Here is a 25,905-nt window from a genome sequence, read left to right on the forward strand (position 1 = left end):
TTTCAAAGGCCTGCCTGAATAAGGAGATCTTAGCCTGCAGGGGGAAGGGTAACAAAGAGGGGAGCCAGTCTAACTTCTCTTGGGAGTGAATTCCACAATATGGAAGCGACCATGGAAAAAGCTCTCTCTTGCATCACCACCAACCATGGGTTGTTGATGGGATCAAAAGAAGATGCTCACCTGAGGATCTTGGCATCTGAGTAAGCTTTTATAGGGAGATACAATCTTTCAGAAGGCCTGGGTCCAAACCACATAGGGCTTTGTAGGTCATAACCAGCACTTTCAATTATACTTGGAAATGGACGAGTAGCCTGTGAAGTTGGTTTAACAAAAGAGTAAAATTCTCCCTGAAACCTGCTCCACTCAGTAATCTGGTTTCAGCATTCTGGGCCAGCTAAAGTTTCTGAACACTTTCCTTTGGATTCGGGGGGGGGGGGTTCCAAACACTTTACGTAGAATTATATAAAAAAATATTTTGCTATGTATTTTGTATACAGATACAGATTCATTTTTATAAAATTGGTACACACCATTTCCAGAGCCTATAACAGACATTATTTTTATCTGGCTTTGGCTGAATGCGTAGTTTGCAAAATTGAGGCACAGCAAAATTTTATGCTATATTTCCTACAGGGTGAAAAAGAAACAATTGTTTTACCTTCAATTCATAAGAGACGATTGGATAATATTGTGACTGTAAGTATTTTAACAATAATGCACTTTTCATTATGTGTGGTGGAGTTCTAGCCCTGCTTACTTGAAATTAATTGCACTGTGGTCAGTGAGGTTTACTCCCTCATCAAGTTTCTTTAGGAATCACAACCTAAATTTCTATCACTGTTGATTAGCATGTAACTTGATGCTCCTCCAGGCAACCTATTTATTCAGCATTCATCCAGATTTGCTTGCACAAAGCATATGTGGTGGTTAGACTTTTCCCAATCTAATTAAGCATTCCTCTTGATTTGTTTATGTGGGGGTAGTTATGAGCATTCTTCCTGATTTGTTTTGTAGGATCTTTACACATATTTCCATTTATCCTTCGTACATCCCACATTTTTAAACACCGTATTTTTTGCCCTATAGGACGCACTTTTCCCCCTCCAAAAATGAAGGGGAAATGTGTGTGCGTCCTATGGGGCGAATGCAGGCTTTCCCTGAAGCCTGGAGAGCGAGAGGGGTCGGTGCGCACCAACCCCTCTTGCTCTCCAGGCTTCAGGAAGCCGCGCTGGGCTCCCGACGGCTGCACGGAGCTGCCTGCAGCCCCGGGCTTCGTGCAGCTCCACACAGCCATCTAGAACCCGGCGTGAAGTCGCGCTGGGCTCCCAACTGCTGTGCGGAGCTGCCTGCAGGCCCGGGCTTCGCCCAGCTCCGCGCAGCCATCCGGAGCCCAGCGCGAAGTCGCGCCGTTATTAAAGCATGAATGGTTTAATAACCTAAGTACAGTAATAGCTTAATCCTAGGAAATGCAAAAAAAACCCACTGATACAAACATATGTTTAAAGGAAGTTGAAATCAAAGGAGAACCAATAACTTTCTTTCTTTTTAAATGGAAGTAATATTAATTATTAGCAACTCTGGTTTCAGCATGAGTATCATTAATCCCAGGGAAGCTATGAATCAGTTAGAAAATATATTTCTTCCCATTTATGTGAACAGAACTGTCACTATAGTTCAGTTGCTAGAGCATGAGACTCTTAATGGGTTTGAGCCCAATGTAGGACAAAAAGATTCCTGCATAGCAGGGGGTTGGACTAGCAGTCCCTCCAAGTGTCCCAATTTCCCAGGGACACCCCTGATTTAGAGAAGCCATCCCAGTTTCTGATTTGATCCTGGAATGTCCCACTTTTCTTTAGGATGTCCCTGTTTTCATTAGAGAAATGTTGGATGGTATGGAGTTATCAAACCCCCGAGCCGCCTGAAGGCAAACTTGTATAGGGAAGGTTTTTTGTTTTTTTAATGTTTACTGTTTTATTATGTTTTTATATATGTTGGAAGCTGCCTAGAGCAGCTGGGCAACCCAGTAAGTTGTGTGGGGTATAAACAGTGAAATTATCATTATGGAATGGGACGTCCCTATTTTCATCAGAGAAATGTTGGAGGGTGTAGACTAGTTGGCCCTTGTGGTCCCTTCCAACTCTACAAGTCTATGATATACTACAAGTAAAATTTCACATGATGTATATACAGTATTCATCAGCAATGTTCTCATGTGGACCCTTGGGGCATTAAAAAGAACCTTTTGTGGGGTCAAAACATTCTTGAAAGATTCACAAATTTTGGCCCATTTACATCTCTCAGGCCACATCTGTACTGCACATTTAAAGCAGTATCATACCTCTTCAAGCAGCCATGTCTTTCCCAAAAGGAGTCTAGGAAGTGTAATTTGTTAAGGGTACTGAGAGTTTTAGGAGACCCCAACTCCTTACAGAGTTGCAATTCCCCAAGTACCTTGGGAATAGGCATTGATTGTTAAACTACACTAGAAATTAGCTCTGTAAGGGGAAGCGCGGTCATTAAAAGTAATACCTCACCATCAGTAAATTCCCTCATTTACCATTTTTATATTATATTATTAAATTACTTCTAGAAACAAAAATGTCATTGGCATGTACCGTATATGAAAATAACTGAAGAAACAGACATGCAAGTGAGGAAACACTTAAAGGTAGGTAATTACTTGCCTTTAAATTGTTTGAAAGGGGTGGAAAACAAAATGTTTCTAACATTTGCTTTGTTTGTCACTAGCACTGCACGTCTTTCCATTTTGCGAAAAGCCTAAGACACACATCAGAGGATAAAAGTCAATCACACGTGAGAAACCCAGAGATGTTTATTCTAAGGGTAAGACACAAATCACCAGACGATGATAATTATACGGATAAGGATTTTGTTATTTATATGCCGCCCATCTGACTGGGTTGCCCCAGTCAGTCTGGGCTGCTCCCAACAAAATAAAAACACAATAAAACTTCCCTGAACAGGGCTGCTGTTTAGGCATCTTCTAAAAGCCAAATAGTTGTTTGACATCTGATGGGAGGGCGTTCCTGTGCCATGTCAGGAGACGCTGTGGGGACCAGCACAGCCTGGTGTGAGGTTGTGCTGGCCTGTGCAGCATCCCCAACACTGCGTAGGTTGTTGCAGCCTTCCGCTAGGATGTTTCTATAATTATATTATTCTGCAGTGCCAGGTGATTCCAATAACAGATATTGTATTGGTCTCCCCTCTCCCTATGCATTGCTGTCCATGTATGATCAAGATCCTTGCAGAGGACAATGTTGTTGGACTACAACTCTCACCATCCATGGTCATTATTCATGCTGGCTGGGGCGGATGGGAGTTGGGGTCAAACAACATCTGGAGGGCTTCATGTCTGTTAACCCTGGTATAATGTGAAGCATTTCAAATTTAGGTAGTTTAAAAATCAACAAAGCATGATTTAAGCCTCCTTTTCCAATCTTGCATCTCTTATATGTACTACTACTGCAGAAGTCAACGGGCATTTTGTGTGTATATGAGATAAAGAGAAATGCATGCTCAACAGTATATATGCAATTAAAATGGCAGTTTATAAAGGCTATCTAATTAATTGTGGGCTTGTTCATTTATTTGTTTTTAGACAGAGGCAAACATAAATCAGATGAAATGCCACTATTCAAGTTTTAGTGTTTGCTCAAATGAATCACCGGATGGGGATAAAACTACTGAATTGATTGAAAAAGTTGTAATTTCTAGACACAAAGAAACAGAAACTCAGAAATCAATGTATACAAACAAATGGCTCCTCCAAAGGCAAACAAGTGAAGAAACCCACCATTCAGAAAACATCAAGACAACTGATGAAAAGAAAATTAACAGAAGGATAATGGATTTATCGAGAAGTGTGTTATCGGGTTCTCTAATGTTATCAGATGTAAATAGTTCAGAAGATAAAGCAGACAGAGCTGCTGTCTGTGGATCCTCATCATCCAGTCTACCTCACCTGAAAACCCAGACTGAAAAAGTAAAAACCTTTCGTGCTCATTTGCTTCAAGACCAGGGAATAGCTAATGAAACCAGATGCTATCCATGCAAGTCTTCAGATGGCAATACAAACAGAGCTGCCATTAGAGGACAAATCAATTCTCCATGTTTATCCAAAAGGAAAATCTTCATGATCTATATCTGTGGAGGCTATCAAGGTACAACCAAGAGCCCCAGAATTTTGTGTTAAAAATCTTAAGACTAACAGATTTATTGTGGTATAAGCTGGTGTTTTGGGGTGGATAGGTAAATTGTCACTTTCCTCACCTACTATCTCCTCAGTGTTTTCATTCCTCTTCCAGCCATGCTGGTAACTATTTCTGGAGTGCTCTTGAGCTATACTTTTTTTGTTTGTTTGTTTCATCCCTCAGATTTGCACAAAACAACACAAGCAAATCACATTATAGAAAATTTTAATGTAATTTGCTTGTGCAGTTTTTTGCTTCTTTTTTTTGCAAATGTAACTGATCAAAAGAACAAAAAAATAATACACCAGATATTGCATAGCAAGTTAATCTGAAAAGTGTGTGCTGAGAATTTACAATTGCCTGTGAAATAAATTATGCTCCTAAAAGTCATGATAACTTGTGGTGCTAGAGTCCAGAACCCGGTCCCCTTTCCATTCAAATAAGCACTTTATTTTTACATTGCAGTGAGCCTATAAATCATATACTGAAAGTCTGCCAGTTGCTTCTGTATCTCCATGGGCTATAAAAATGTTGCTTTTAATCAACAAATTGATTTAGGTAATATGCTTGCTTTATTATCTTAAACAGAGTCAGAAGTAGAACGAAATGCATTAATGGAAAAGTCCTTTCCTTGGCTGTACAAATACTGTAAAGAGAGAGGCTACGACTTCCGGATGGTGGACCTGAGGTGGGGGATAAAAGATGGCATCACTAACAATCACAACATGGCTTCCCTACATATGAAGACATTAAGGAAATGCCAGCAGTTGGGATTCCAAACCTTTGTTGTAAGTTCAGGTGGAATTTGCAATATGTTAAGCACACAGAGGGTTTTTTAAATGCCATTTCAGGGCCTAGTTTTTCCATTTCGTAAGTCATTGGATGGAAGAAAGAGGGGAGTCCATATCAAAACAAAAATGGATATATCTGGACAGGGATGTATAAGGGGTGTGTGGGGTGTGGTTCACCCTGGGTGTCATCCCTGAGGGGGTGACAAAATGGCACACCGCGGGGGGCGGCACCTATCGCAGGGCCTGGCCTGCAGCGCACCCAAGCCACACGTCTCTTCTGGGAGTGACGCGATGGCTCAGGGCCCCGTGTTGCCCGAAATGGCAGTATGGGGCTTGCGTCTGCCAGGCGGACTCCGTGGACAGCTTGCCCCGCCCCCACCGCTCAGGGTGCCAGAGCAGCTAGCTACACCCCTGTACCTGGATCACCCCTAGTAGCAGTCAGTTCATTAGGCTACTGTTCTGCTGCCTCAGTTCATTAGGTTATTCTTATTCACTACAGTCATACCTCGGGTTGAAGTAGCTTCGGGATGAATATTTTCGGGTTGTGCTCCGCGGTGACCCGGAAGTAACAGAGTGCGTTACTTCCGGGTTTCGCCGCTCACGCATTGCGCAGACTCGCTTCAGGATGCGAACGGGGCTCCAGAACGGATCCCGTTCACATCCAAAGGTACCACTGTATATCTTTACAGCTCATTTGAAGCATGTTTTAACCCTCAGAGAATTCTGGGCACTCTCAATTTTTGGGGTATAACTCTGTAAGGGATAACAGATGTGCTTTGAATGTGTGTATGCAGCCTCAGTATGGAATGCCACTGGCTTCACAAAACATTAAATGCACCAAGGCTTTATTGGTTCCATTGTAAGCCAATTTTCTCTTCTTTGGTGTTCTGTTTCAGGTTTTTATTGGGCAAAAACACGACGACCCCTCTCTCCCAGCAGTAATAGCCAAGGAAGATTTAGAGGCGATCAAAGCCACAGTTGAACAAATGAAGCTGAGTACCAAAAAGTCAAAGCATAGTTTGGCTAGTGGTTTGAGGGAAGAAACTCTAGTAGATAAAAAGAATGAAATCCAAGGTGATATTAGTCAATATGCCCTGAGCCCTAGTGTCTCAACAGAAGAACCTGAAGCTGAGACAAACAGCAAGAAGGAATATGAAATGATTAATTCAAATGGGCAGGAGTTTTCTAAAGCTCCTCTCCTCACCCAAAAGACTGTAGCTGAATATGAGAGAGAACTTCAACTTCTGGATTGCTGGTACAGGTTGGATGAAAACTACATCCCTGCAGTTTACAGACTTCAACCTATTTGGTTAGTTATTGTCATTATTGTTGTCATTATTAAATTACAGAAGCTTGGCAAAAACCCAAAGGGGTTGGGACAACTGTTGTGTACTTTTCCTGGCATTTGCTGTCCATTTTGCTCTGTTTGTAAACAAATTCCCTTTCTAGTACTGCATCAGAGGTTTGCATGCCATTTACTTCAATTGGCTATTGCTGGCCAGCAAAAGGAGTTTAACGTGAAAAAGGAAACCAATGTGCAGACTCATTCCCCCCTCACAGTTGCTGGTGCTTTGTTTGTGTGTGTGCAGGTCTGAATGTTTGAGTTTAGTACTGTATAAAGATGCCCCCCTGTGGGGCGGGGGAATGAATGTCATTGCTCAACCCAGCTGCCATGAGTGGGCAGAGCAGGAGGTGGAGACAATCTGAACAGCCGACTACGAGAATGAATGGGAAAGAACTGGTTTTCAGGGGCCTGTCCTGGAGTAAAATCCGAGGCAAAAATTTGACGGAACCTCCAGCATGAGACCAAATTGAAAATGGAACTAGGTCTGGATTTAACGGAAAGTATGGATGAGCCTTTATTGAGCTCTAGTCCATGAACAAGCATGTGTTGGCTATGTCTGCTGCAGTTTGGTTTGAGATTGAAATGAACCCAAACAGTTCCTCGTGCAAATACGTATTCTCGTCACTTACTTCCATGAATATTACATCCAGAGACAGTTGTTCTATGCCAGAAATATCTGCTGTTTCATCTGCTAAAAGCCAGTACTTGAATCATAGGAGGGAATCATGGAGGGACAGAGACATCTTTTCTTAATTGGGTTGGCTTTTTCTCAGCCAGAACTTGCTGGAACTCAGTTCCATCACCTCCTAGGTGGGTGCCATTGCCATTATAAGAGAACAAAGGAGGTGCTCATGGTAAGTTCCAGCACCTCTTTTTCTAGAAAAATCACATTGTTTTTCCCCATTTGTTTTTGGAAGCTTATGGAGACCATAATATATGGCTAAAATGAGGAGAAATTAGGCGTTGGATTGTGAGTTTATTTCCGGATTCTCCTAACTATGTTCTTGTAAAATGGAGACACTGTCCTGTGCTATGAATAACTATGCTCTGTGTATCATGGGCATTTGTGTATCATTGATCTGTTGACTTGTGCTCCCATCTTCCTTTCAAAAACCCAAAACTCACTTGTGAATGGAACATGTCTGTGGGGCTACTCTTCAGCATTTCACGGAGCTGACGAATTGTACATTTCGAAGATGTACATTTGTACACCCAGTGCAAGGGCAATTGTAGATTTCTTTGTTTTTAGCCTGTTTCTCACGGTTCATGCATTTCATGTTGTCTGCACAGCACAGTGTACCAAGATATCCTAAGCAATGATCCTACTCGCAGGCAACAAGCGAAGAGCAAATGGTTGGTGTCTTTTCAGAAAGTGCATAAAATATTTCAAGAATATGCTGCAGTTGCTCTTGGACAAGAAGCTGCCACCACACTGCTCAGAACAGGTGAGAAAGGTATCCAATATATGACCAGGATGTTGTTTTGCTTTATTATATGGGTGGTGGCCTATCTGAGTAGTTTAAATAGAATTATTTCTGTTTTGCAAGTTTTGCAACAAGAAGTGGATCAAGGATTCCAGGTCCAGGGAAGGTGTGAGGATCACTGTCACTGCTTCAGAAGAGACATCACAGATCTGCAGTCCAGTCTGTCAAGTCCCCATGCACCAAAATATATTGACGTTCACCCACTAAGACCAGAGATCAACAAAACAACGTATGAAGCACATCAGAACTTTGTGAAAAGCATTCACTCTAGGGTAGGTTGCTCAGAACATCATTGGTAGTTGTCAGCCACATAGGGCCTGGGCTACCTATAGAAGCATCTCAATGGATATTCTGGTTGAAAATATCTCAAGATGCCCTGATGACATATCATGGGATATGAGATTTGTACCACATCATCCTCTGTAACAAGGATGGAAAGCCCTTTCCAGTGCAAGGGCAACATTCCCTTCTAGGGACATAGGCCAGTGGTGGGTGGGACCAGGGCAACAGATGTAAATTTTACCTTTGTACAGCAGGCAAATTTCTACACACATCTCTCTCTATCCTCCATCCAGACATACAAGAGGAATCACCAGAGTGCAAAGGCACATTCCAGCCAGGCAAAACACTTGGGGTGGGGGGTGCAGTAGAACCAGTGAGTGTGGCCTGGGAAAATTTCTTAGGGCCAGATCAATAGGCCTGGACGGCTGTATTTGGCCCCCTAGCCTGAGATTACCCACCCTGCTCTATAACATAGCAAAGGGAATCGTGGGGTCTCTATCTTGAACTGTGCAGTGCAGTTGCTTCGGGCAAAATGTATTGAACACCACTTAAGAAATAGTTTTTCCTATGCTGTCCACAATATCCATGAGGAAATAAAGAAAACATTTCCCACTCTGTCTACCACTGCATTCTACATAATGACCTGCAAGTGTATACTTTGCCTGCTTTCGGTAAACCAATTCAGACCTTTTTCAGAAACCATTTCTAAGTACTATTATATACATTTTCACCACCTCACCCTGCCCCCCACCAGACACTTTTGGCCTTGATTTTAATTTATTTTAATCCTGTTATCTGAATTTGTAATCTTTCTCAGTTATCCCACAATATGCACTTTTTAAAGCTTTGTTCCTCTTCCTATCTTTATTGCCACCTCTGCTTGTCATTAGTCACTGACTTTCTTAAGCCATGCTCTAGACCTGAAAATGATGGAAGCAAAGTAGAGCCTTTAATGAACAGGTAAAACCTGACAAAATAAATATCATTGCTTCATCTTTTATGTATAAACCTACACTCTAACCCCAAACACACTAGAGGGAACCGAATAGGAAACACCATTTTCATTTATTTGCATTTCTCAGCATGAGCTTCAAACTATGCTATTGACAGAAATGGCTTACTATTTTCAAAGGAAAGGTCTTCATTGATTCCTTTCCCAGCATGTCTCTGTGCGATGTCAGACCAGAACATTGCACTGTTACAACATTATAAAGCTTGAAAGAAACATCTTCATTTGCTAGGCTGAAATAAACTATAGTCAATGAAATGTGTATTATTATTTTGCATTCAATTTATCCTTAAAGAAATAGCGTCAGCTAGATCTGTGTTACTCAAAATCTCATACTGCATTCTAAACCCTGGATGGCCATGTTCCTAATGAAACGGTACTGTTTAAATGAAACTTAATTCCTAAAAAATACGCCTGGGGACATAACCTACCATACCCTCCAACATTTCTCCAATGAAAATAAGGATGTCCCATTTCATAATGATAATTTTACTATTTATACCCCACACATCTTACTGGGTTGCCCCAGCCACTCTAGGCAGCTTCCAACATATATAAAAACATAATGAAACATGAAACATTAAAAAAAAAAAAATCCCCGTACAGGATTGCTTTCAGACGGCTTGGGGTTCAGATAATTCCATACCCTCCACCATATCTCCAGTGAAAATAGGGACATCCTAAGGAAATGTGGGACATTCTGGGATCAAACCAGAAACCAAGACAGCTTCTCTAAATCAGGGACTTCCCTGGAAAATAGGGACACTTGGAGGGTCTGAACTATAAGTATGAATAACTTTTACTACAAAAGGGTTAAGCAGGTTTAACTTGATCTTAAAGGTAAAGGTAAAGGGACCCCTGACCATTAGGTCCAGTTATGGCCGACTCTGGAGTTGCGGCACTCATCTCGCTTTATTGGCCGAGGGAGCCGGCGTACAGCTTCCGGGTCATGTGGCCAGCATGACTAAGCCACTTCTGGCGAACCAGAGCAGTGCACGGAAACTCCATTTACCTTCCCGCCAGTGTGGTATCTATTTATCTACATGCACTTTGACGTGCTTTCAAACTGCTAGGTTGGCAGGAGCAGGGACCGAGCAACAGGAGCTCACCCTGTTGCGGGGATTCGAACTGCCAGCCTTCTGATCGGCAAGTCCTAGGCTCTGTGGCTTAACCCACAGTGCCACCCTTAAGTTGATCTTACTCTGGCACAAAGATTCAGTTTAACATTCAAAACTTCTCTGATACAGACAGTTATCCTCTTCAGTATTGTTCAGTCAGCTGTTTGCTTGCTTGGGTGGTTGATGATGCCAACATTATAGGCTTGTCTTTACAGCTTCGTCACACAAATATCTACAGAAAAAGCATTAACTGGGGAAGAGATGGCATCAGCCCCACCACCAACAGATCCCATGCTTACTACCTTGAGTGCCTTTGCAATGACTTTCAGAAAATTGTCATCAGTCACTTCAACAGGTCAGCCACATAACTGCTTGTTTGGTGAAACAGTTTAATGTATACATAACTTAATAGTAAAGGTACGTTCCATTATACTTCAGTATAGAAGTAGTTTTCCCATGGCACCTTAAATAATCAAAGCCTTAAAAATATGACAGTTGAAAATTTCTGATGTATTGTTTGCTCTGTTTCACTTCCTCACGTTAATTACGGAAGTAATTACCACAAGAGGAGGAGATGGACCGTAACTTAGGTGGCTTCAAAGAGGGTTTGACAGATTCATGAGGATAGGCCTGTATGGCTATTAGACATTATAGCTAAGAATAGAACTTCATTTTCAGAGATAATATACCTGGGAGGACCTGTAGTTACAGGGGGTAACTCTCTCCATCATACAGTACTTATAACTTACCAAAGTTGTCTGATTGGCCTCTAGTAGAGGCAGGATGTGCATGATTTAAGAAAGCCAAAAACAAAACAACAACAAAAAACCCAACCCTCTTGTACTTTCACATATTTTGTGGAGCAAATTAAAGAAATATAGTATGGTTTGGCTTCCTTGTCAAAAAACAGTGCAGACAGACCTTCCCTAAGAATTGCTACCCATGCAGGCACAATGCTAGGAGGGTCAGTGGAAATGGTTAGGGGGCAGGATCCCGTGGTCCAAAGTTGCATTTTAGACTTCAGGTGAAGTCTTTCCAAAATGCCATTTCTAGCAAGTGGGCATAAGGGCTTGAAGATGGGTACTCAGTGGCACTTAATACTGTGTGAAGTGTGTGTGTGTCTAAATCAGGAGGAGGTAATTCTTGGCACTGCTGAGAAAATAAAGCTGTTTTAGTCACTTGTGATGGTGCTAAAAAGCCATACGATTTTTGAATATTGTGATTAATAGCATTAATAAAATGATTCAAATATGAGCACTTATAGATCCCATGCTGTGGGGTCGCTAATGAGGCATACTCCAGAGGTTGGGGATTATAAATGCCATCAGTCCAAACTAGTTGCAGCTGATGGGAGTTGTATGTCTGGAGTTGTATGACTCTTGCCATGTGGTTGCCAACAATCATATAAGAATGTTGACACCACAAGCACATTTTGTGCATGTCTTTATAAAGATAGTCTTTTCCCTTGTTTGTCACTTCTGAATGCTGGAAATTGTGAATCTCCCGTGTATATCATCATATTTGGACATTCATAAAAGGAACTAGGTTTTTCAACATCCTCACGTGGTTGTCAACAACTACATGTGTGGTGACATCTAGCTGGGATATGAATGGAAGAAAATAAATAACACTGTCTAAAAGTCACAGTAACCTATACACAATGTTGAAATGTGGATTAAAACTTTCCCCCTCCATGTTTTCATTTGACCAGAACAATACATTTGAAGGATATTCAAGAAATGCTACCTATGCGAAGGAAGCAAGTATTTGAAACTCATAATGACGACGAAGTTCTGGAACATATCCGGCACTGTCAGGCCTTGTGAGTTTGGTGATGTTTGGTTGCTTAATTTACTTTAGCCAGGCTTCATGATGAACAGTTGAAGAGTTGATATGATAGTTGTGATTTAAGAACAATCTTATTAGCAGCCTCTGTCGAAGTGAAAATCTGACCTACCCATTCATTTGAGCAGCATTCCAGTCATTCAACAAGAGCATATATGAAGGAAAATTAAATGATACCAATTCCTACTCACATCCACACCCTGCCTCTTTCCAGAACATAGACATGTTTGAGAAATAAAAGTTGTACTCTTGTAAATCACTTCTTCTCTGCTACCAACATGCCACCAAAGTGCTTTCTGGACGTTAGATGATACCTAATATAAGGTTTTCCAGTGCCCTTGAAGGGCTGGCTCATTAGGCAAGGTGAGACAATCCACTCTGGGGAAGGTGGATTCAAAAGTACCATTAATGGACAGCATATTATCAAATATTCAGTTCTACTATTGAAATTTTACAATCATAAAAGGCACCATTTGGATTTTCTTCAATCATCATCGTCATCATCAAATAATTTATTTATATGCCGCCCATCTGACTAGGTTGCCCCAGCCACTCTGAGTGGCTTACAGCTAATTAAAACATTAAACACAGTAAAATATCAAACATTTAAAACTTCCCTATCTGCGGAAGCATTCATATGTCTTTTAAAAGTCAGATAGTTGTTTATTTCCTTGGCATCTGATGGGAAGGCATTCCAAAGGGCAGGCGCAGCTGCCAAGAAGCCCCTCTGCCTGGTTCCTTGTAACCTCACTTCTCTCAATGAGTGAACCTCCAGAAGGCCCTCAGAGCTGTATCTCAGTGTCTGGGCTGAACGGTGGGGGGTGGAGTGTCACTCCTTAAGGTATACAGGACCAAAGCCGTGGCTCCAAAAAGTCTCGGCCATCACTTGGTCCCCTATCCCTAGAATGGCACTACTCCACAACACAGCAATCTCAGTGGTGGCAACTAGCCTAACACCAGTCTGGCATGATACCCAAAATATAGCATCATGTTGGCCCCTGGATCCTCATTGTCTGGGGCTTTGTTCCTTCCTTGCGAAAGGAGTTATAGAACCAGTCTACAAACCTTTACATTAGCTGTGGTGGCTGCCTATTCACAGGTTCATTTCAGCCCCTGGAAATCATGGTTGTCAGTTGGCCTGTGTCAGCCTCTTGTCACCTATGGCAAGCCAGTGGTGCACACACTTGGGTAGCGCACACTGAATTCATCTTAGATTTGTTTTCCTTTTTTGCCACACTATTGCAGATCTCTCTTTATGAGTATTTGTATATTGTCTGGAAACATGCAGGCTGAGCATAGGAGGAGCCAAATAGCTAAAACACTGTAGCAAAATCTACTGCCCCACATTACATATCTACAGGGGCAGCCAGCCAGCAGCAGCACGTGTGTTAGGGCAGAGTTACTCTCCTGACATTGCTGTTGTTGCTACTTAACTACCAGGCTGGGTTGGGACAGGCAGCAGGGAGATCAGGTCTGCATGGTTACACCTGTGGGGTTGGCAGCCGTTTAGCTCTCTTGCTGGTGCATCCCTGTGGCCCTGAACTCAGTCCCATCCTGCCCCATCCCTGTGCAGGTAAGCTGTTGTGGCTTTGATGTCAGTAGGGGATGCTGAGCCCCACCACATGCATCACTATCCCAGCCAGCATCCCAAAGTACTGCAAGAGCTTACTGTTCAGCTCTTGTCTTTCTTGAGAAACCTGTTCACCCACTTCCTTATTCATTCACCTGGGACATGTAGGCAAGGAAAAGGCACTGATAACCTAAGGAAGGAGAGAGTTGTCAAACATGTTATCAAGTAACCATACCCTCCTTTGTGGACGGCAGGATGAATCTATCTGGATGACTAAATCTATATTGAAAGTAGCATGTTGTGGAAGATCCTGAATGATTCTAGACTGAGAAAAACTACTTTATTTATTTGCTACAAATGGGTAACCCTAATTCACTTTCTGCCCCTTGCTGGAGGAATAAAAATAAGTCATCCTACAAGCATCTCCTAGGAGTGCTGGGCCACTTACTTGTAGCTCTCAGATACGTTGATATAGGATTTTAGGCTGCATACACACCACACCTTTAAAGCACCATCCAAAGCACATTCCCCTGCTCATTCGCACCTGAGAATCATATTAAATGAAGTTTACCCCTCCCAGAGCTACAATTCTCAGCTTCCTCAAGAAACTGCAGTTCCCAGGATTCTTTGTGGGCTTTAAATGTGTTTTAAAGGTATGGTGTGTGAACAGCATCAGCAAGTACACAGTAGTGACTAAACACAAATAGTGTTTTGATTTTCCCTCTCAAAACAGGGTTAAAAGTCTACTAGGAAGAGAAATGTTTTTGTGCAAACTGAAGAATCGCCTTGCATCCTCGAACAGAAAGCTAGTTGTAATTTGTGGAGAGGCTGGATGCGGGAAAACTGCCGTCATAGCAAAAGCCGCTTCTTTGGCTCCTAGCTGGATATCTGGGTAAGGGCCTCTCGCAGCCTCACACATATTTGGAACATAGATAAGAGTTCTTGAATAAAGATAACAGAGATAAACCCAGTGTCACCCATACCCAGCTCCCAACTGCTGCTTACTAGCTACCATATTTGCCCCCTTTGATTTGTCTTAGCTGGTATCACAGAGTGCTGTGAATTCTGTGAAATGTAAAGTTATTCCATATTGATAACAATATATAAACTAAATTAATACCTTTATATTTGCATATTTTACAATGAGCCCAACATTCACTGTTCACAACGTTAAGTCCACTTTCAACTAGATGATACAGTAACAGCACACATACATTGATTTAACAGCTAAACACATGTATTAAAAAGAAAACATTTTCATAAGCAAGGTAAAAAGCTATTTTATTTTAGTTGCTCCCCCCCCCCCTTTTCATTCAGGAACCTCAGAGTTGTAATTCGATTTATTGGTGTTACTGGTGAAAGCAGAAATATCCGACTGACTCTCTTCAGCCTTTGCTACCAGATAGCTTCTATCTACAAGGTCTCAGTTAATTTATCCAAGGTAACAAATTAAATATTCCTTCTTTTTAAGGCTCAAAGAAAAAAATTATACTGTTGCATTTTTACAGCAGCAGCACCTACATGCACACACTTTTCCCTCCACATGATTCAGCAAGAAATAAAAGTTAGGAGTGGAAGATGACAAAACAGCTCAAGCATAATGCTGACAGTGCTGCTCAGATAATGAAAGGTCAGAAACCAAGAAACACTTTTCAGCAAATGACCAGTGCTGTTACAGCTGACAGTGCTCATAATCAGTTCAACATGGGGAAGCAAAGGGGATCCTGAGGCACATCTCCATCACTGCATCATCAAACACTGTAATGTGTTGCATGTCTACAGCCAACTCATGTCAGAGAACATCTCCAAAGTTAAGACAGATTTCCCACAATTTCTATTGCCAACACCTTTTTAATATTCTGCAAGCTATTAGGAATCCCTTGGTATCCATTATTTTTGCTGAGCTGACATTTCATTTCCGCTCTTTACTCAATCATAGTCTTTAACAATAATAATCATTCTTACCTAGGAATGAATAGATTGGTTTATTTCCACGCCATATCAGTTTCTTATGTGTTCATTCGTAAGTCTGTTTTGCCACATTTCCACATCAACCTGTGAATTTTATTAAATGCATGAAAATTCAAATTGTTTTCACACATATATTTTCACAAATATACACATTTTTATACATAGCTTTTAGCTGAAAACAGTGTTGCAAAAATTTGAAGATGTGCTTGATTTGGATATAGCAGCAAAAATGAATAAGGACTATGAACTTTTGTGGAAACATATCACTTGGCTCTTTGGAACATGTAATTTTGAAGCATCTTTTCCTCTACAAAGTACTTCTGCAACATTTATTGAAGAAAAAGGTTTATCTGGAAAAGGTAACAACCTTCTGGGATATGTCAGCTAAAGGATAACAATGAATGCAAATCAAGTTGATTAGCTGAAAAACGTTGAACGAAATTTTCAGGCATCTCTGTTCCTGTGACCCAACACAGTATCCATAGCTACTTGGGACTGGCTAAAATGTTTGCTATCTTTCTCAAAAAGGATTTTGAAGGATTGGTGGAAGAGTTTCTCTCTTTACTGGAGTCTGCCACACAAGACAAACCACTTCTAATATGTCTGGATGGCATAGATGAATTATCAGAGGAACATGTTGCAGATTTTCCTTGGATACCTCCTGAATTACCAAAGAATGTGTATTTTATTGTTTCCACGTGCACCGAATCAAGTTTTTCATGCTTCAAAAAACTGGAGGTAAAGCAATACCTTATTCAGTTGTTTTTTGCATTCCACACTTTCTCAAACAGGGAAATTCCAGGGCAGTTTGGTAGGGTCAGTACTGGACACTTTCAGCACAATCCTATCCTTGAAAGAAAGTCCTGTTGAAATCAATGGGTCTAAGTCCCAAATTGGTGTGTACAGGATTGCAACCTTAAGGGCCTTGATCCAGTCCACCATGAGCACAAATCCTCATGGATTCCCACATAGGGCTTAGAACATTGTGCCCCACCTCATATCCTTAGGGAAAAGTCGTGCCCTAATCTTGCTTTCCTTGAGGAAGTGGAAGAGGTAAGTTGGCTGGGGGTATGAAACTTGTACCCAGACCTCCCATTCCATGTAATAATAGACTAGCATGTTGAGTGCTCATGGGCATAGGCCTCAGAGTGCATCCTGACTCTGTTATGCACTATGCAGACCTTTCTAAATGTGGGTATTGCTGTACCCACATTGACTCATTGGATCAAGCCCATGGTGCTTTTGTGGTATCTGTTTGTTTAAAGCTTGAGTAATTCATTTACTGAATTTATATTCTAGCTTTCCTCTCAAAGGAGCCCAGGGCAAATAGGAAGGTATAGGTAAGAGAGTGTTAGATTTATAACAACGCTCACCCCAAAGCAACAGCAGCACCCTGAAGAGGGAGGACTTTAGCTTGTAAAAGCTTTCTTTCTTTGGCCATATACAAACTGTTCTGTTTAACTTTCTTGGTGTGTATACACTTTTTCCTCTATGGGTTTTTCCACACTGGAGCAAAATGTGGATTTGCACTAGCCTGTCTCTACATTAACAGAGGGGCATCTACATGACACTTCCCCTATCCCAGTGTCATCCTGTACGTTTTCCCTTTTAAATGCAGTGGTTTTTCCCCTATCCTTGGAAAGTCCAAAAAAGACCAGAATCAAAAATCCCTTCATTTAAGGCAGCCATTTCATTCTACGTCTATGCCAGAATTCCAAGGTCAGTTACGTCTGTGTTTTGTACCCCAGCCCTTTCCCAATATCTGATGTGAGTCAAGAAAGATAAGACACAGGAGAGTGTCAGATTTTGCTCTAGTCTCTCTTTGATCTGTCTAGTCTAAAAAGTAAAGAGAACATGCCACCTATCTTTTATAGTCAAACAGCCACACAGGTGTTTAGTATTAACCCTGAGTCTTGATTCAGAACTTGAAGATCCAACCTGTGGAATCCTGGCAGAGATATCTGCCCCACAAATCTGGTTATTGGATGAAGAAGTGCAGAAATCCAGTGATATTAAATCCTTTTTTGGTTCTTATATTTTACGGTAAATAGGCTGTCTTGTATTAGGCTGGCAAAATGACATCAACTCAATCAGGCCTGGAGACAATGTGATCAGGGGCAGACTTTGGTCTTTCAAATTTCAGCAGCACCCTGTGCGAGGCGAAAATTTGGTCCTCCCCCATCTTTTGCCTACCGTTTTGTGCATGCACTACATCATAGTTTCAATGCTGCAAGTGCCCTAAATCTGCCTCTGATCTGATAACTGGGATATGTTTCTTTTCTCCAGAAAATAACAGCGAAAGAGAATATTTTACAAATACCTCCTTTGACATTTGGAGAAATCAGTGGGATGATCAGCTCCTGGTTAGAAAAGGATTGCTGAAGACTTTCCCAGCAACAGCATGATCGCCTAATGGAAGCATGCACAGCCTGTCCAGTACCACTCTTTGTATACTGTGCCTATAAGGAGTCCTGTTTATGGACATCTTTCACCCCAGAGGCAGAGGTGTGTCTTCCTCAAAATATACCTGATCTGTATTCATGGACACTGAGCAGAATGGAAAAATCCCACGGAGAGCAAGTTGTAAAAAAGATGGCAGCTTATACCACACTTTCAAGAAATGGCATTACTCAGGAAGAGCTGCTCCACCTTATGTCAACGGATGATGTGGTTATTAAGGAAGTAGCTAAATTCCAAAAAGTCTCAATTTCAGCATTCCCGCTAGTGCTGTGGTTGAAACTTTTGGATGATTTTGGAGACCACCTGAAAGAGCAAAGAACTGACCACACTTATGTTTTTAATTGGGCTCATACAGCTCTGAGACATGTCTGCATGGACAGATATCTCAGAACACAGGATTCCCAAGCATCGCTGCATGCCACCTTTGCAGATTATTACCTGAGTAGAATTCCACATAAACTCATTGAAATGTCTGCATTTCAACCTTTGGCCTGGACTTTAGAAAAAGAATCCAAGATCAGCTACACCTTTAACGTTCGTAAGCTCCTTGGGACTCCGTATCACCTCATCAAATCTAAGAATATTACTGCCTTAATCAAAGAATGTCTCTTTAATTATGAGTTTCTCTTATATAAAGCCTGGGCTTCATCAGTTATCAGCATTGAAGCGGATCTAAGAGCAGCTATCGATGCAGACAGGTAGGCTTACAGCAGTAGAACACAACTGTGAATGTCTAGAGCTTATTTTACTTAATCACAAACCCTCATACTTACAGCCTGTAATCAACTAATCTGGTAACAGTTTGTTAAGAGTGCTGAGAGTTGTTAAGAGACCCTTCTTCTCCTCACAAAACTATAATTTTCAGGATGGTTTACAGCCAATCCCTCTTCCCATTGAACTCTGGGAACTGTAACTGACAGGAAAACAGGGGTCTCCTAACAACTGTCGGCACTTTAAAAACTAGTTCTAAGTATTCTTTGAGTGAAGTCAGGACTGCTTAAAAGTGATATGATCCTGCTTTCAATGTGTTGTACACATGGGGCCTTTCTTTAACACAGGTAAATTGATCTTCATCCCACCTAAGGGCAGCAGGCTAGCTGAAAGGTGGGCACATATTGCTCTATCTTCCAAACCACTTCCATTGTTTATAGCACTGTTCAGCAATCCATTTTGTTTAACAATCAAAGCTACATTCAAATAAAGATTCTAGTTACATGCTAATCAAGTTATTATGAGTTTAGTTTCCATCCTGCCCCTCAGCTGGCCTTTCATTTCTTAACAATAAATAGTTGAGTCCCACAGTGTTTCACTGTAAAAACCACTTCTCTGTAAAAACCCCTCTAGTGTTTTATTGATATTAGAGCAAGGAAACTCAAATGTGATGTGATTCCTGCCCCCTTGCGTCCTCCACAGGACTATACGTGACTTAACTTTATTAAGTGAAGCGCTCAAGTTATCCAAGAAGGTTTTACTACAAGACCCTTGTCAGATGGCTTCACAGCTTATAGGCCGCCTTCATCGTATTGTTGCAGCAGATAAACCAGTGGCCCCAGGTACTGAAAATTATGAGATTTAGATTTTTAAGCAAGTATTTTGCATTTTCTATATTTTTGATATTTTGTCACTACGGGGACTTAAGCATCCAAGACAGAACCCAGGGCCAGCCCAGCCATTTGGCAGAGTGAGGCCACTGCCTCAGGCAGTGGAAACCCCTAAAGTGGTGCCTCTGCAAACGTCCCACCTTCTCTGCCACTGGAGCCAAATTTGCACTAGAATCTTTGGGGGCACATGAGATCTCACCCAAAATCATCGCTGATTCCATGCGCCACTTCTCCACAGGACAGGGTGGCACTTCCTGTTTTGCCTCAAGCGGTGAAATGGGACGCAATGGCCCTGGCAGAACCAAACTATACTTACATGTTTTCCGGAGGGTTAGTCATGACCAGAGGCAGAAAGGAATACTGGAGGCAAATGTAAGGATGTAACTGAGGGCTGGGGACCTTTTTCAGTCTAAGGACTGCATTCCCTTCTGAGGAATGGGGCCAGTGATGGGGCCAGAGGCAAAAGTGGGCAGAACAACAAATGTAAATTTTACCTTTGTAGTCTAGTTTCCACACACACACACACACACACACACACACTCCTCTCTGTACTCCATCCAGGGAAGCCTGACTCATTTTCAGAGTTCAAGGACACATTCCAGTCAGGCAAAAAAACATTAGAGGTGTGAAACACACACAGTGAGGATTGTGGCCTGAGGAGACATCTGAGGGTCAGAGAGAAAGAGACCTGGATGGCCCCCTGTTCAGTCCCTTGGCCTGAGGTTCTCCACCCGTAGGGATGGAAACATGCATTTTAAAACATTTGAAATAATGCAGAATTCAAGGCAACAGGGTAAAAAAACAACCCTATTTCATATTTATTACAGTTTTAAAACCAGCTCATTGAATGACTAACATATATTATTTTGTGTTGGTTCAGGTGATCCCAAAAAATATCCCTATCTGCCAGCTCTTTTGTCCCAGTGTCAGAAATCTTCTATTCCTGTTCTTCTACCTTCAACAGCCTGCCTTATAGAACCTGGCAGACTTCTCTGCAACCTTCTGAGAGGTAAGGAAGAATAATATTAACCTTTTAGAAACCGTTTAATGGTGAATCTGTGCTGAAGTTCTAAGCCCTTTGCAAGATTTGCTAAAGACCGGAAGTTACGAAGTTTCTAGCAACTTTAGCTTAATGTCTATTCCCTATGTATATCATTTTAGCGTTGCGTCTATAATTCTTACCATTCTTACCATACTATAATTCTTACCAAAGCAATCAGACCTTTCTTTATGGTTTGGATAGAGAGAGAAAATAATCACATTGTTTCTTATAACTTGTGTTTTGGCCGCTCTGCCTGTTTGCTGACATTTTGCTGCCTGAGGCAAAATACAAGATGGTGCCCATCCCCATTTAGAAAGTGACCCCCATTTAGAAAGATTTAGAAAGTTTCATGATATTGTACTCAGGTGGCATGAGACATATTCTGGGCTAAGTGATTATGGGCTTGATAATGGGTAGGGTGGTCATGTGTCCTATGCTACAGAGGGCAGTCCTCTGTTTGAAGGATGTCTCCTATTTGAAGGTCTGTCCAGACCAAGTCAGATTTAAAAATAAAGAGCTAAAAGAAGGGAAAACAGAGCCCTTGAAATTGCTCATCCACAGTTAGGACCTGGACTGTAGGCTGAGCAAGCAAGCATGATGATCAGCCTAGCCCAGTCTTCCCCAGCCCCCACCATCATGGTGATATGTACTTACATTTAAATTATTATGGTAATTTTTCCTAAATATAGTTTATGTTCTCTTTTTAATTATTATGTTGTTTTAATGGGTTTCTTTATTGTATTAACTGGATGTTTATTTTAATGGTTTGATGGAATTTTTTTAGTGTGTATTTTAATTATCATAGAATTATAGAGTTGGAAGGGACCTCAAGGGTCATCTAGCCCAACCCCCTGAAATGCAGGAATCTCAACTAAAGCATCCATGACAGCTAACCATCCAGCCTTTGCCTTAAAAAAACTGCTTATAAACAGTTTTCTAAACCGCTAAGAAACCATTTTGACAAGTAAGTGGTATAAATTAATAAATGATGATGAACAGCTACCCATTTATCTGAGTTTCGGAGGAAAGTAAACAATTCTAATTGATTTTACTGAAGCTGCTTTCCCCCAGAGTGAATTCTAACATTTTACTCCCATGGATCCATAGGTCACTTGGACAGAATTGTAGCAATTGGAGAAACCCAGGAAGAACTCACTGTTGCAACAGTCTCCAGTGATGGCAGTCTGAAATTGTGGGATTTGAGGGTCGGCAAAGCTGTCTTCACTCTGCATGGAGTTGGGAATAATATCAGTGCAATTGCAGTGTGTCTGGAGAACAGACTGGTGGCTGTGTCTGACAAAAGCACCATTAAAATCTGGGATCTTTCCCTGGAAAAAGTGGTATATGCAACTGGCGAGTTTGTTGGTACTCCAATACTAACATCTGCAATGAATGGGCACCTCTTACTGGTGTTTTTTAATGGCAGCCACATGGTTAAGGTGAGGTGCTGTTTTTAAAAAATCTGTGACAGTGGGTAGAATTATGTTCTGTGCACTGACATGGTTGATTGTGTTTTGCTAGATTTTTGTGCTGTTATTTCATTGGTATTGTATTGAATTTAAGTCTTTAAGTTGTTTGGAACTGTTAGTCACCCTGTGAATCTTGGATATGGGGAAACTATAAATGTAATCGATAATAAAGCAAACAAGACTTAAGGATTACTAACCTTTGAATCAGGTCTTATGTAGATCAGCAGACATTAACAGATATTTTGATACTGATGCTGGGATCAGAAGAAAGAGATACAGGATTCAAGCCTTTAATTGTATTCCAAGTGGCCTTACATAACCTCTTTTTACAGTTACTTTTCTTGGCTATTTTACAATTTGGGCTCAGTACTGAGAGCAGGAAAGGCATGCAGCATGGCTTTACATAGATACAAAGTGGTCAGCAGCCATCTCAAACCAATTCATTTCCATACTATATTATATTTCAGGTTTTTGATCTTGCTCATTCCTGTCAGCTACTCCATGAGGTATACCTTTCTACAGAGGAAGAGCCTACCTGCAAGACTAATTCCATTTTGGTATCCAAAAATTCAGTAAAAGATTATGTTCTCTGTGCCTTTAGGTTAGTAGAATGTAATTTATTGTATTAAAATAAATAGTAAACTCCTCTCTATAGAAAAACCCTATGCATTTGAGAAATCTTTCATAAAGAAAAGCCTTGTAGATCAATTACAAAACTGTTTAGTCATTACTTTGATGTATTCTATATGGGTGGAACTAGACATCGCACAAATAAGATAATTCAGGCAACAAAGGCATTTCTGTTTGCTAAATGGAACAACCTCCCCTCTCCTTCTTCACACACTGTTCAGCGGATTCTCCAAACTCTCCAGAGTGGATTTGGGAAAGGCATGGGGGGAATTTAGGGGAAGAAAGCATTGCGCTATCCAAAGTCCCTGCACTGGCTTCTGCTAGTGCACCAGCTTGGTGGAATCCAGCCCTATGTTCTCCAACACAATAGTTTTCTCGCTATTTCTCCCCATCAGTACCACAATGCCTTCATGCAATCTTTCCACCTGGTACCCCTCACATCTAGTTTTGGACTACAGCTCCTATCATTCCTGACCATTGGACATGCTGAATGAGTTTGTGGCCTAAACAGCTGCCTTAATGTTTCAGTCTCAAACTACATGTCTCCCTCCACATTCCTAATTACTTAACAGGGGAATGTAGTTTGGGAAATGGTCTGAAACAGGGGCTAAAGAGAAATTAACGTAAGTCCCCAGAAGTTAGGGCAAAAACATTCACAAGCTGGTACATCTTCCTGTGCAATTAAGCTATACAATTTCTCACACGCATCTGGTTGGCCACTGTGAAAACAGGATGTTGGACTAGGTAGGCCATTGGCCTGATCCAGCAAGCTCTTTTAATGTTCTTATGCTTTGCCATAGATATTTGCAAGGAAGATCTCTGTTGTAGGGAAATATTTTCCTGTGAATACATTAGTAGAGAAACTGGGTTGTAGCTGACAAAGTCATCCCTTTTGTGCAAAGTCATCCCTTTTGTGGTGGAACTGCCCCCCTCTCCCCATTTGATGTGCCTCCCAATTCCAGAGGGTTGCAGAACAGGGTTTTTTTTTTGGGGGGGGGGACAAATAGTGCAGGGGAGGGGAAGTTGCCTTGCACAAGGGGGAGATCTTGCATGAATGGAACACCCATTGGATACAACCCACTGGTTTTAGGCCCAGTCAGACTTGAGAAAGATAAACATGTATGTCTTTAGAAAATTAATGTTTCCTGGCTTTAATAATTTCTGAAAAGGAGAACAGCAACATGCCTCAAAAACTAGGGTCTTATTTGTATCTTTTCTTCTTGGTGGATTTGGATGTAAAATCAACATTGCCTCTTTTAGAGATTCCCATGGTCATTATTGTAAACAAATTGTGACTTTGAGGATGATCATTGCCTGTGTGGTCTTGATTCTGTAACATTGTGGCTTCCATAAATCTCTCTCCTCTCTTTTGCAGGAGTGGAAGTGAAGCCATGGTCTTTAGTGGCAAAAAGGGGAAAGTAGTTGCTAAGCTGAAAAGCCAAGAACCAGTGGCAGCTGCTGAGGATGTTGCTGTAACTAAGGAATACTTCCTAGTGATCTTCAGGTAGCACTTGGAAATGAAAGAACAACTTTTTCTACCCTCTTCCAACTCACTATCAGTTGACCATTCCGGTAATATGGCATAAAATCACTCACACCTGCACATCAAAACTTTACATGTCTACACAGAAGTAAGCCCTGTTGAATTAAACAGGATTTGCTCCCAAATGAGTATAGGATTTCAGCCTCAGGATGAAGAAAGCAGAGGCAATGGACCAAAAAAAGTGTTAGGGTTAGGGTGGCCTCATCCCTGTCTAATTTTCACATATACTTCCTTTGCAAACCTATGATGCCTCTCCTTTTAAAATATTTACCTTTGATTATACCTGAGATGAATGTGAATATCACAGAGTTCCTCCTTAACTTAATCTTGCAAAGCCTTGAATATATATATTTATAACTTCAGGAGGTTTGTTAGGACAAAGCTTGAAAACCTCTGTTTGAAACCTGCCACATTGCAACTTCTTTGCAAAATTCACTTTTTTATTAGTACTACCACTACTAATTCTCACTTCTAATTTATAACATTGAAGATATAGTTTATTGGCCCTTTGGAGTAGTTAACTATTGGTTCTATTTTACACGAAGTGAGAGAAGTAAGTAATTTGCTTAACGCCATCCTGGATTCTCTGTTTATCATAGATACATTAACATACTTTTCACAACACTGCTGTCCTTGAGCATAAGTTTTCCTTCACTCTTCATTCATTACTGCTTTTTAGACAGCCAGAAATCACAATACGTACACCATACAACCCACCCATATTAGCTTTTTCATTCCAGGTGTCCCTTCATGAAACAGCGTGAGATTGTGCATATAGAGCTCTACAACGTCCACACTTTTGCCTATGCTCACAATCTGAAGGGATGCTGCAATGATTATATTCACATTTTTGCTGTGAATCGTTTGGGCTCTCACCTGCTGGCGTTCAGCCCCATCCCAAACACCAACACCACTGAAATAGTGTCGTGGAACCTGGAATCTGAAGACCACAAGCACTTGGTGAAGTTTCCTTCAGTCCCAGCTGGTGGTAAGTAGCTTTTATAGGAAGTTCAAAACCTCTATAGAAAAAGCCGCAAGAGGAACATGCACTTTTGTACAATGAAAACAAGGGGAAAATATAAATATATAAGAATTACCAGTGAGGACATTCACCAGCACATGTCCAAATAAGGTTATCAGGAAATCTAAATACAGAGTGTATCTGTATATTGAAGCCAGTATATATGCCACGAGTGGGGAACCTACAGCATGTGGCTCAGTGAAAAAGTTGTGAGTTTCATAGGTGTAGACAACCCATGTTTTTCTAGTAACATGATTAGAGTTTTATTATGCAATGTTGAGATTTTATGACTTATGGTTCTTTTAAATTATGATAAATATGTAGGTGTATGCTCTGACCTTCGGTACTGTTTAACATTCTGTGATGGAGACAATTATCTTCAATCTTGGAATTTAGCTTCCAAGATCAATGACCAGTCATTGACAGTCACTGCAAGTAAAGCCAAGAAAACAAATGGTATTCGTGATATTCTAACAATGGAGAACTATCCTAGGTAAGAAAGACCCACGACTC

At 41.2% G+C, this 25,905-nt stretch overlaps 2 protein-coding genes and 1 long non-coding RNA gene across 7 annotated transcripts in view; 2 read left to right on the top strand and 1 right to left on the bottom strand.

The window, feature by feature from the left end:
• On the bottom strand, positions 1-20,220 carry LOC309349726. Its single transcript, XR_014160138.1, has 3 exons — positions 20,004-20,220; positions 15,621-15,710; positions 1-311 (listed from the first exon to the last, which is right to left on the bottom strand). It is a non-coding gene; the product is annotated as an uncharacterized lncRNA (long non-coding RNA).
• On the top strand, positions 2,596-18,036 carry LOC309349572 (NACHT and WD repeat domain-containing protein 2-like). The gene is made up of 13 exons (XM_081875721.1): positions 2,596-2,668; positions 2,749-2,844; positions 3,620-4,181; positions 4,800-4,999; positions 5,899-6,311; positions 7,638-7,792; positions 7,895-8,103; positions 10,456-10,595; positions 11,952-12,062; positions 14,389-14,547; positions 14,973-15,096; positions 16,155-16,364; positions 17,913-18,036. The coding sequence occupies exons 1-13, from the start codon at positions 2,621-2,623 to the stop codon at positions 18,006-18,008; spliced, it is 2,523 nt and encodes an 840-aa protein (XP_081731847.1). The 5' UTR covers positions 2,596-2,620; the 3' UTR covers positions 18,009-18,036.
• Positions 18,039-25,905, top strand: part of LOC309349555 (uncharacterized protein) — a gene marked incomplete at its 5' end in the record, with an annotated part of 18,294 nt that continues 10,427 nt past the window's right edge. For 4 of the 5 annotated variants that reach the window (XR_014160028.1, XM_081875675.1, XM_081875674.1 and 1 more), the window contains 8 exons: positions 18,039-18,784; positions 19,500-19,639; positions 20,568-20,696; positions 21,837-22,168; positions 22,666-22,799; positions 24,204-24,332; positions 25,112-25,359; positions 25,717-25,885. Coding sequence is in view for 4 of the 5 variants with exons in the window: in XM_081875675.1 (XP_081731801.1) it covers positions 18,039-18,784; positions 19,500-19,639; positions 20,568-20,696; positions 21,837-22,168; positions 22,666-22,799; positions 24,204-24,332; positions 25,112-25,359; positions 25,717-25,885 (2,027 nt within the window). Of the gene's footprint in view, positions 18,785-19,499; positions 19,640-20,339; positions 20,481-20,567; positions 20,697-21,836; positions 22,169-22,665; positions 22,800-24,203; positions 24,333-25,111; positions 25,360-25,716; positions 25,886-25,905 lie in introns of those variants that run through there. The other variant, XM_081875677.1, reaches the window with a different exon arrangement.

This window comes from Podarcis erhardii (genome assembly GCF_964252035.2).
Source record: "Podarcis erhardii genome assembly, chromosome: 9".
NCBI classification, from domain to species: domain Eukaryota; kingdom Metazoa; phylum Chordata; class Lepidosauria; order Squamata; family Lacertidae; genus Podarcis; species Podarcis erhardii.

Excerpts from the sequence above, each read along its gene's own strand:
- LOC309349572 (XM_081875721.1), top strand. The coding sequence starts at position 2,621 with ATGAAAATAACTGAAGAAACAGACATGCAAGTGAGGAAACACTTAAAG. Across the intron at positions 6,312-7,637 it reads TACAGACTTCAACCTATTTG|CACAGTGTACCAAGATATCC; the intron begins GTTAGTTATTGT and ends TTGTCTGCACAG. Across the intron at positions 10,596-11,951 it reads GTCATCAGTCACTTCAACAG|AACAATACATTTGAAGGATA; the intron begins GTCAGCCACATA and ends TCATTTGACCAG.